Source organism: Bos taurus, chromosome 12 (assembly GCF_002263795.3).
Source record: "Bos taurus isolate L1 Dominette 01449 registration number 42190680 breed Hereford chromosome 12, ARS-UCD2.0, whole genome shotgun sequence".
Classification (NCBI taxonomy): Eukaryota; Metazoa; Chordata; class Mammalia; order Artiodactyla; family Bovidae; genus Bos; species Bos taurus.
Window position 1 is genome coordinate 36262737 of NC_037339.1, and position 12141 is coordinate 36274877.

General features: G+C 41.7%; 1 protein-coding gene across 8 annotated transcripts in view; it reads left to right on the plus strand.

The window, feature by feature from the left end:
* The first annotated feature begins 8259 nt into the window (after positions 1 to 8259).
* PSPC1 (paraspeckle component 1) overlaps positions 8260 to 12141 on the plus strand; it is a 93187-nt gene continuing 89305 nt past the window's right edge. For 7 of the 8 annotated variants that reach the window (XR_009496602.1, XR_003037428.2, XR_003037429.2 and 4 more), the window contains exon 1: positions 8268 to 8766. Coding sequence is in view for 5 of the 8 variants with exons in the window: in XM_059891999.1 (XP_059747982.1) it covers positions 8404 to 8766 (363 nt within the window). In the remaining 3 variants the exon portion in view is untranslated. Of the gene's footprint in view, positions 8767 to 12141 lie in introns of all 8 variants that reach the window. The other variant, NM_001075277.1, reaches the window with a different exon arrangement.

Genomic DNA, 12141 nt, shown 5'->3' on the forward strand with positions numbered 1-12141 from the left:
TAAAGTTCAGTGGAAGGAATGATGCTGTATCATTATAGGTTGCATCACTTCTGCTTCAAAGCTTGGAAGCTCCCCGTTGCTTTCAGTTTGAAACTCCAGTTGCTTGGCATAAGGTTGTTAGCTACAGTTATTAGTGGCTGACAGTAGGGAAAGAGGTTGTGGATAACGACAAAGTACAAAATTTGAGAAGTGGAGCAGTCCTCTATAATACTGAACTATAAAGGGTGACCATATTAGGATGAAATTGAGATCTGAGAATTTAACTAGAGCTGAAAGAAAAATGTGAGCAAGTACCTATGTCTTGGTTTTTCAGAAAGTAAGATAGTTTGGGAAGATAGTGGTGTAATGTTCCAGAGTAGAGAAGGTTTTGAAAAAACTCTTTTGTTTTTGGCTGCTGCAGGTGGGATGTTTGTTCCTCAACCAGGGATCAAACCCATGCCCCCTGCAGTGGAAGTACTGAGTCTTAACCACTGGGCCGCCAGGGAAGTCTTAGGAGCTGAGATTGTATTGCTAGATGGTTATGAGTCTCTGCTGTGGAAGTCACATTTGAAGTGAAGAGCAATTAATTCATTTCATACCTACGTATAAAGCAAGGGAAACCTGAAACTTGGGAAATGGCACTAACACCTCAGTCAGGCACGTGTTAAAAAGACTTTCATAAGTCATATGCTTATAAATTAATAGAACTGTAAACCACTAGTTTGCCAAACCGAACTCTGGTCTGCCCACCTGAGGCACTGACCAGAGTCAATGCACTGACCCAGCTTGTGGGGAGGGAAGGTAATGTTTATTTGCAAGGTGCCAGCAAGTAAACCTGGCAGCCAGGGCTCAAAGGGCCCAAATTCCCTGGTGGCTTCAAGGCAAGTGTTTTTAGAGACTAAAATTAAGGGTAAGGATCTTAAATGTGTGGACATGGTTCTGATTGGTTGGTCTTAACAGGTTTCCGTCATTCTGGCTCCAGTGTGTCCGGGGGCGCTGGCTTTGTTAAGCAGTTTCCATGAGTTTGGGCAAGCTCTGGGAGTTGGTGATGGACAGAGAGCCCTGGTATACTGCAGTCCATGGGGTTGCAAAGAGTTGGACATGATTGAGTGACTGAATTGAACTGATTCCATGTGGTGGGGCCCTGGTTTCTGTAAAATGACTCAAGGGTGTGCTCAGTTTTTTACCTACATTCCTTGAGGAGGAACTTGGGGAAGGTCTCAGAGACCAAGCTGCTTCTACAGACAAAAGGTTGTGGAACAGGGAGAGGCTTATACCTAGGCAGACCCCACAGGGTTCTACTCAGTTTCATTATTGAAACTGATTAGGGGATCAAAAAAGGGAGAAATAACTACATGAAAGATCACTGGAGATCCTATGGACACTAAAAGCATGAGGTATTATGATCAACTTAGGTCAAGAATTTGATAAGTTTGATGTGATAGACAAATCACTTGAGAAAGACTTACCAAATCTGTCCCAAGAAGAAATAGAAAATCTGAATAGCCTGTCCCTATTGAAGAAATTGACTCTGAAATTACAAGCCTTCCCACAAAGAAACCCATAGGCTCAGATTCCTTCTCTTCCTTAGGGACAATATCTTGAACACACACTGCTAGAGAATGGAAAGAAAAGGGCTCGTCCTAGCTTGTTCTACAAGGTCAGAAATACCCTAGACAAATATCAAGTAACAAATATAACAAATATCAAGTAAACAACAACACCTAACAAGAATAATACAAGAAAGAAATATTATATGCCATCCTCTCTTACCCATTTATTTATTTTGGCAATGCCACACAGCCCCAAGCAGGGATTGAACCCTGACCCATTGACAGTCTCAAGTCCTAACCACTGGACCACCAGGGAATTCCCTAAACTCTTAAAAAGTTAACAGTCACATCAGATTGGGGCCCCCCAATGACGTCACAGTTAGAACTGGACATGGAACAACAGACTGGTTCCAAATAGGAAAAGGAGTTCGTCAAGGCTGTATATTGTCACCCTGTTTATTTAACTTATATGCAGAGTACATCATGAGAAATGCTGGACTGGAAGAAGCACAAGCTGGAATCAAGATTGCTGGGAGAAATATCAATAACCTCAGATATGCAGATGACACCACCCTTATGGCAGAAAGTGAAGAAGAACTCAAAAGCCTCTTGATGAAAGTGAAGGTGGAGAGTGAAAAAGTTGGCTTAAAGCTCAACATTCAGAAAACGAAGATCATGGCATCCGGTCCCACCATTTCATGGGAAATAGATGGGGAAACGGTGGAAACAGTGTCAGACTTTATTTTTCTGGGCTCCAAAATCACTGCAGATGGTGACTGCAGCCATGAAATCAAAAGACGCTTACTCCTTGGAAGGAAAGTTATGACCAACCTAGATAGCATATTCAAAAGCAGAGACATTACTTTGCCAACAAAGGTTCGTCTAGTCAAGGCTATGGTTTTTCCTGTGGTCATGTATGGATGTGAGAATTGGACTGTGAAGAAGGCTGAGTGCCGAAGAATTGATGCTTTTGAACTGTGGTGTTGGAGAAGACTCTTGAGAGTCCCTTGGACTGCAAGGAGATCCAACCAGTCCATTCTGAAGGAGATCAGCCCTGGGATTTCTTTGGAAGGAATGATGCTAAAGCTGAAACTCCAGTACTTTGGCCACCTCACGCGAAGAGTTGACTCATTGGAAAAGACTCTGATGCTGGGAGGGATTGGGGGCAGGAGGAGAAGGGGACGACAGAGGATGAGATGGCTGGATGGCATTGCTGACTCGATGGAGGTGAGTCTGAGTGAACTCCGGAGTTGGTGATGGACAGGGAGGCCTGGTGTGCTGCGATTCATGGGGTCGGAAAGAGTCGGAAACGACTGAGCGACTGATCTGATCTGAATGACGTCATTTAAACTTAATCACCTCTTTAAAATGTCATCTTCAAATCCTCAGTTGCATTCTGAGGTCCTGGGGGGACAGGAGTTGAACATAGGGGTTTCGAGAGGACACACCAGCTTCAGGGCTTGGTACAAGGACACTGCCTATCAGGCCTGACCATCTGTACTCTCAGCTTCATCCATGATCCTTCCTTTCATCCCTCAGAGACTTGCCTTTCTAATCCTCCTGTTTCCCTGAGAAGCAGACCCTGTCCTGACTCCAGGTTCTGTGTGCATCATCTCTAACTGGTTTGACCTTCCTCTTCATCTCCTGGCTTATTTTTGTTTGCATGTTTGATTATCTGAGTGTAAAACCCTGCTCCGTGTACATAATTGAAAAGTTTCAGACAATGCTTTAGATACTCTTATTTGGAATCCACAAGCTCCTGTCGAGAAAGGCTTTGGGGAGGCCCATAGCTCTCAGCCCTGGTTACGTTAGGAATGTAAGTGTGGGAATGGCTACCCACTTATGTATGCTTATATGTAAATGAAATGAATGACTGCAGAGATAGAAGGGGTGGGAGGGAGGAATCAGGATTATTTTACTGTTATAAATTACACTACTAGTGAAGTAATCAGTATAATTTGAAAGTGGTCTTAGGATTAGTTGTAAATAAATGTATATGGCAAAATCTAGGGCAACCACTTAAAGCAGAACAATGAATACAACTGATATGCTATGAATGAGAGAAAATGAAACTATAATATGCTTAATTAAAATCACAAAAGGCAGAAAGAGTGGTATACAAAAATAGTAACTTGATAAACCATAATGGAAAAGAATATGGAAAAGAATATATGTGTATAAATGAGTCACATTGCTGTACAGTAGTAATGAATATAACATTGTACATTAACTGTATTTCAATTAAAAACCATTAAAAAATAGGAACAAAGAATAAGAGCAACAAGTGGAAAATGATAAAAATATTATAGGGGCCTCCCTAGTGGTCCAGTGGTTAGGAATCTGCCTTGCAACGCAGGGGCGAGGGTTCAATCCCTGGTTGGGGAGCTAAAATCTTTACCACATGTTATAGGGCAAGTAAGACCACTCGCTGCCAGGAAAGATCCTTAGTGCCTCAGCTAAAACCTGATGCAGTTAAATAAATAAATTTTCCAAAACAATGGTTGATAGTAATCAAGCTATATCAGTAATCACTTTGAATGTCATTGATCTAAATGCACTAATTAGAAAAAGATTGTCAGGGTGGGTCAAAAAGCAAGACCCAATTCTGTGTCGTGTATAAGAAATCCACTTTAAATTAAAGGCATATATAAATTGAAAGTATTTAAATGGGGGAATTCCCTGGTTAGGGACTTTGTGCTTCCATTTCTGGGAGGCCCGGGTTCCATCCCTGGTCAGGGAACTAAGATCTCACAAGCCACGTAGTATGGCCAAAAAAAAAAAAGAGTAAGTAGATGATTGAAGGATACAAGGTTAATACACAAAAGTCAGTAATTTGTTGTTGTTGCTGTTGTTCAGTCACTAAATTGTATCTGATTCTGGGACCTCATGGACTTTAATGTTTTTACACACCAGCAATGAACATGTGAAACTTAAAATTACAAACACAATACCACTGCCATTACCACCCAAAACAAATGAATACTTAGATAAAAATTAACAAATTACCTATAAGATGTATATGAGGAAAACTACCAATCTCTGATAAATGAAATCAAAGAAGTAAATAAGAGGAGAGACATACCATGTTGATGAATAGGAAGACTCAATATTGAGATGTTCTGGAAGGGCAAAACTATGGAGACAGTAGAGAGATCAGGGGTTACAGGGGTTGGATGGGGAGAGGGATGAATAAGTGGAGAACAGAAGAGATTTAGAGTAGTGAAAATACTATGTGTGATGCTACAATGCTGGATACATGTCATTATAATTTGTTTGACTCAGAATGTACAACATGAAAAGTGACCCTAATGTCATCTTATGACTCTGGTTGTTGATGACGTGTCAGTGTAAGCTCGTGGACTGTAACAAATGTCCCATCTGGTGGGGGATGCTGATAGTAGAGGAGACTGTGCAGGTGTAGGGGCAAGAAGTGTATAGGAAAGCATATTCCTTCCTCTTAAATTTTGCAGCCAATGGAAAACTGCTCCAAAAAAGAGTCTTAAAAAAAGATGAGGACTTCCCTGATAGTCTAGTGGTTAAGAATGCCTGCCAATGCAGGGGATTAGGGTTCTATTCCTGGTCCAGGAAGATTCCACATGCTGTGGAGTAACTAAGCCTGAGCACCACAACTAGAGAAAGCTCCCACACAGCAACAAAGACTCGGCATAACCAAAAAAAAAAAAAAAAAAATTTAAGGTGATAATAATAATACATATCTTAAAAGATTGTTGTGATGATTAATGAGCTAATAAGTAAAAGCAATTAGAGTAATGCCCAGTACAATAGCACCCCTGTAAGTAGAAGCCAGCCATGCAGCTACACATTTCCTTACCATAAATAATCATTTGGTCCAAAATATCAATAGTGTTGAAGTTAAGAAAACCTGTTCCAATGCTTCTGAGGCACCTCAGTGTGGATGGTCTGACCTAGGGAATGAGTGTGGCAGAAGAAGAGAGGAGAACTCAGACCTGTGGTTCTCCAACATTCTCAAGTGCAGATTCCCAGGAAAGACAGAGAGTGAAGAGTGGCCAGTGGCTGTGAGAATATCAGGGAATATCATAGTGCAGAAGATAAAACACTGTTTTAAGAAAGTAGGAGGGAAGTGATCATTAATAATAGAGTTGTATTTATGATGCCAGACTATTTCCCTAAGACTATATACTTTAACTGTACTACATCTTAGTTGCAGCATGTGGGATCTAGTTCCCTGACCAGGAATCAAACCCCAAGCCCTCCTCACTGGGAGTGTGTTTTAGCCACTGGACCACAAGGGAAGTCGCAGACTGTACTTGAATTAATTTGTTTAACATGCACAAAAACTCTGCAAAGAAGGTATTTTTTCCATACGACACATGATGAAACTCAGGCCCAGATCTACAATGTCAAATGCTACTGCAAGATCTGTGACAGGACAGCTGTCTCTGATCAAAGTGAGAGATATTGCCCATGGTGACAAGAGAGGTTTCAGTGGGATGGAATGTGGGATAGACATCTGCTCGTGTGGCTGAAGGAGAAATCAGGTGATGAGTGAATCAAGACAAAGCAAACAACTCTTGTTTCCTTTCTTTCTTGACTATAGTTCAGTCACTCAGTCATGTCCGACTCTTTTCGACCCCATGAACCATAGCATGCCAGGCCTCCCTGTCCATCCTCCTCCCTGGAGTTCACCCAAACCCATGTCCATTGAGTCAGTGATGCCATCCCACCATCTCATCCTCTGTCATCCCCTTCTCCTCCTGCCCTCAATCTTTCCCATCATCAGGGTCTTTTCAAATGAGTCAGCTCTTTGCATCAGGTGGCCAAAGTATTGGAGTTTCAGCTTCAGCATCAGTCCTTCCAATGAATATTCAGGACTGATTTCCTTTAGGATGGACTGGTTGGATCTCCTTGCAGTCCAAGGGACTCTCAAGAGTCTTCAACAAGAAATGGTAACTAAAGGACAACCTGTGGTCGTGGAAGAGTTTTTTCCCTTTTTTTTTTTTTTTCAAGATGCTAGTTTCATCAACAGTTTCTTCTGCTGGTGGGAATAGTTCAGTAGAACTGAATAGTTCAATAGAAATGATCTATTAACTATTAGATCAAGTAACAATTCACTTTGGAAGGGGATTAGGTAACTGTAGAAGCAAAGCACTTAAAAGATGCCATCCAGTGGTTTGACCTTAGAGGGGATTTTTGACCATTCATTTTATTAATAACAGGACATAAGGCAGCACATATGGCTGGCTACATATGGAATTAAGTGGGTTGATTTGGTGCTGATAGAATGAGGCAATTTTCTTCTGATTGTCTTTTTCTTCAGTGAAATTAACAAATTTGACAATATCAGCTATGAGTGACGTGGGGAGGATCTTATTTCCGATTAGGGATTGAACCTGGGGCCATGAGGACTGGACTGTCAGGCAGTCGCTAAGATTTACTTCCGTCTTTCCAAAAAGTTCTCTGTATCTCTGTTTAGTCAACCTTACTTTCTCTTCCAGCTTCTAGCAACCACTGTAGCTAGTTTTCCAGAATGTCATATATTCAGTGTGTAGCCTTTGAGTCACATTATTGCGTTTATATGTAGTTTTTTCCTTTTTATTGCTGAATATGTTCTATTATATGAATGTACCAGTTAGTCCATTCACCAGTTGGACATTTGGATTCTTTCCAGTTTTCGTTGATTACAAATAAAATCCCTATAAACATTTTCATACCGGTCTTTGTGTGAATACAGGTTTTCATTTCAGCTGGGTAAATAGCAGAGGGATTGCCGTTCTCCAATTTTTTAATTTAAACGTCTCATGCAAAATCTTGGCCGACAGATTTACTAAGTATTATTGCCGTTCTGGGCTTTCCAGGTGTCTCAGTGGGTAAAGAACCTACCTGCAATGAGGGAGACCCTGGAGATCTTCCCCGGTCGGGAAGGTTCCCGGAGGAGGGCATGGCAACCCACTCTGGTATTCCTGCCTCCCACGGACAGAGGGGTCCGGGGGCTACAGTCCATGGGGTCGTAAAGAGTCGGACACGACTGAGCGACTAAGCACAGCACAGCAACACTGCCCATTCTAAAGTAAGCATTTAAATTCACGAGAAACTGCTGAAGGGTTTGTAAAGTGACCGTGAATGCATTTCTTTTTAATACTTGATGAAGACCTACCATGTGCCTGCCGGGAGCGGTACCGCGCAGAATTGAGTAGTTCGGCCGACATAGTATATGGCTTGAAAATCTTAAAATATCTTCCATCTGGCCCTTTACAGAAAACGTTTGATGACCCTGTCCTAGAGTGGTCCATAGTTCAGGGAGTCCTTCTTTGACGTGAATAATCAACATCACAACTATTATATAGAACCGGATTTTTCATTACGAAATATAATAACCTTGCTCTTTAAAAGGGCGGAAATGTGTTTTCACTTGTTTCAATTACTGGGAAATACATTGTTATTCATGCTATGTATAAAATCTGCAAGTCTTCACTTTCCCGCTGTCATTGAAAATAGAGCTGGATGTCAAGGAGAATGTGCATGTTTCCCTGAATCATCGCGTTTTCACACTGCTGCAACACCCACCGCCACTGTTATCTCGAACCTGCATCTTTCCGAGCCCTGGGAAGGCTGGGAACAGGAACGCGCGCACACTGGTGCGCATGCGCACGCCGCCAGGGCGCCGTTGGCGCAGGAGTGCGCAGGCGCATCGGACTCAGCGCGCCCTTGGAGGGGCGGGGCTTGCGTGGCGTCTCTCCCTCCGACCGCGGCTATAGCGGCGCCATTTTGGGCGTGAGTGCGGGCGGCTGGTCGGAGGTGTCTCGGAGCTAGTTCTTCCCGATCTCTGTTCCGTGGGTCGACACCGACGTGCATTTCGAGCTCTAGGCCGGCTCTGGGGGCACGCGCTGAGATGATGCTGAGAGGAAACCTGAAGCAAGTGCGCATTGAGAAGAACCCGGCGCGCCTCCGCGCTCTGGAGTCGGCGGCCGGAGAGGGGGACCCGGCGGCCCTGGCCCTCGCGCTGCCAGGGGAGCCGCCGGTGCCCGCCGCGCCCGCCGGAGAGGACCGGCCGGCTGACGAGGGCGGTTTCACCATTGACATTAAGAGCTTCCTCAAGCCGGGCGAGAAGACGTACACGCAGCGCTGCCGCCTCTTCGTGGGGAACCTGCCCACGGACATCACCGAGGACGACTTCAAGCGGTTGTTCGAACGCTATGGCGAGCCCAGCGAGGTCTTCATCAACCGCGACCGCGGCTTCGGCTTCATCCGCCTGGTGAGGGGCGGGCTGGGGCGCTGCGAGGTCCCTCATTTTCCCTCCGCTCATCTCGCCTTTCTCCTGTCCCCGGCTCACCCCGACTCCCCGTCACCTCCACCCCCCCGCCTGCCCCAGAGCCGGGCTGCTATCGCATGGCTCGCGTGAGGGAACTTCCCACGAGGACTTACCGCTTTTCTGTGTCTCCCTTACACTCTGTGGTAGTAGAATAGCACACGTTTTTTTCCCGTTTCATCTAAACCTTGATAGGAATTAATGGCTGGCCTGTAATAACCACTTAGTAAAAGTTATTATCCTGAGTTATGAAGTAAATCTTTGGTTCATTTCAAGTACTTTAATAGGTTTTCTCTCCGTGAGTGGACAAAGCAAAAATCTTAATATGGAGAAAAGTGATCTTAATTAAGTGACACTAGTATAACCATGTGAGTGTTCAACACTTGAAATGTGGTTATTGCGGCCGAGGAGTTGAATTTTAAATTTTATTTGTTCTCAGTTTAAATAGCCACATGTGGTTTGTGGCTGCTATTATTGTATAACATAGGTCCTCACTTTTCTTTAAAAAAGCTTTCTATAGGATTGTGAAATGGGGAGGTGAGAAGGGCTGCTATTGTCTGCTCTTTTGAGATATGCTTCTTCAGAGCCATCACCCTAAATACTTGTGTAAGAATGTTAAAAATTTTTCAGTTGGAAATTACAATTTAGTTTGAGATTTGACTTCATGGATAACTTTACTGTTTAATCTGAACTCTGTGTTTAACAGGTGAATTTATTTTATTTTATTTTTTTTTAACAGGTGAATTTAAAAACTTAAAATATTTCTGAGCTATTAGACTTTTTTTTTTCTGTTTAGGAAAATCATAGTGCATACTTGATCTGAATATAAGTACCTGATCTGAATATTGGTAATGGTGTGGGGTTTCCCAGGTAGCTTAGTGGTAACGAATTCTCCTGCAGTGCAGGAGAGGCGGGTTCCATCCCTGGGTTGGGGAGATCTCCTTGAGAAGGGAATGGCATCTCACTTCAATATTCTTTTCTGAAAAATCCCATTGATAGAGGAGTCTAGTGGGCTACAGATCTTGGTGTCGCACAAGAGTCAGACACAGCTTAGCAACTAAACAACACACTACAGCCATTGTGCTGTGTAAGTGGCAAGTGGAGCCAGTGGAGGTTGTTAGACCCAAGTTCAAGCAGTCTCTCTTGGGGTAGTAACTTCAGTTTTTTGTTTTCTGTATTCCTTTAGTTAAGAACCTGTAATTTGAACGTTTTATGAAGAGTGTGATTCAGAGATAGAGCTGGAAGGCTGTATTGATGGATTGTGGATTTTGATAGGTTCAAATCAGATTTGTGTGTGTTTTTGGACAAGTTACTTGAACCTTTATAAGCCTGTTTCCCTATGTGAAATGAGGATAGTAGCAAAACCCACTTCATGAGATTGTTGGTGAGGCTGATGAAGGATAAGGCAAAGACCTGTGTATGTGTATTAATAGATGGGGGAGGAATAAATGACTGGCATGTAATAACCATTTAGTAAAAGTTATTGTCACTTCTGAGCTATGAAGTAAGGAAATCCTTGGTTTGTTTCAAGTACATAATTTTAATTGTCTTGATAGTTACTTCAGTACACATACAGAGCAGTAGTTCTCAAATGGAGTGGTTTTACTTCCCAGAGGACATGTGGCAATGTCTGGAGACATTTTTGGTTGTTAAACAGTGGTAGTGGAGGGGTGGTTCTACTGGCATAAACATCCTACAGGGCACGGGACAGCCCCCACAGTAAGAATTACCTTGTTCATAATATGCTGAGGTTGGGAAACTCTGATGTACAACCATTTAAGACCAAAAGTATAAACTTTGAAGATGCACTATGGCATGAAATTCTTGATAGCATAAACATTTTATTATTTGTCCTAGAAAGTATTAAAAATTGTATTTGTTGCCAACAATAAAAAAAGTACTTGATTTAACATAAAAATGAAGATTTGTTTATCTTGAAAAATGACATGTCACACTTTGTCATTATATCTGACTGAATCTGAACAGAAGATGCTCTCTAGAAACACTTTATGGAGTCCTCACCAGGCTCTCTCTCCTCCGCTGCCCACAAACATACTATTATGACTAATTTCAGAGTTTGGAAATGAACACTGATACACTTCAATATTCATACATTCAGTACCTAGAGTCTACAATTAAATTTTGCTGTAATTTTTTCACGTATCTGTTCATCTCTATCTCAGTCCATCCATCAGTCCATGACTCTCAGCATGCTTATCATTAACTAGAGTCCAATTTTGTTTTTTGAGGTATTTGAAACCTACATATAATGAGATGCATAGATACTTAGTGTATAATCTTGTGATTTTAGATCAAGATACTATCATCACCCCATGAAATTTGCTCATGTTTCTTCTCATTCCTAGTTATACGTGTGACAGCATTCTAATCCAAGTCTCCATTCCTAAAAGTTACCTCTCAACAGTTGTTGAATTACTGACATCTTAGCTGCAAAGGACATAACCCTTATTAGGTATTTGTGAAATGTTTGCTGGTACTATTGCTACTACAGTTGAAGAGTAATAAAATGGCCATTTTGAATAGCTAAAGAGGTTAGGTTCATTTGTTTTTGTAAAATTAATTCTGTAGGTAGATTTTCACATAAGTGAAGTAGTTTAAAGCTGTTGTGAACATTTCAGAGATTGAATAAAAAGCTGTTGTGATCTTAAGACTTTTTCATAAGAAAATGCAATTTGTACTCTTCTCACAAAATGCATATTAAGCCTCTTTCAGTTTTTTGCTGGAAGTTCTCACAACTGAAAAAGAACATACCTGTAGTAAGTTTACCAGTTTGCTGTATTAGATGCCTGTATTTTGTAGAAACTTTTGAGTTCTTCAAGAAGGAAATTCTCTTATCTTGTAGTTCAGCAATGAACATATTCTCTAGTTTATAATAATAAGGATATGTGTACATGCTTTTCTGTTTAATGGAGAGACTTCTTATAGCCCATGAATGGGTATTTGCTTTTCTTAGTGTAGTGGGAGAAATGTGTAGCCCATGAAAATGTTTTAGAAGAAGTAATTAATAACACCTGATGACAGCTTTTTTTTTTTACAGATAATGTAAAAGAAATGGAAATGAAAAGGGGTTTGTCTGTCATTGGAGAGGTGATACACATTATTAAGATATAAATAACAAACATGAAGTGTATAGAGAAACTATTTTCAATGATAGTTTCTAGTAACTGATACTTGGTCTTAAAAAGTATTTCTGTATTTCCTTTAATACATTTAGGAGACTTATAAAAGATACTGCTTGCATATTTAATAGCTGGTAATCTACACTCCATGGGGTCATAAAAGAGTTGGATTTGACTTAGC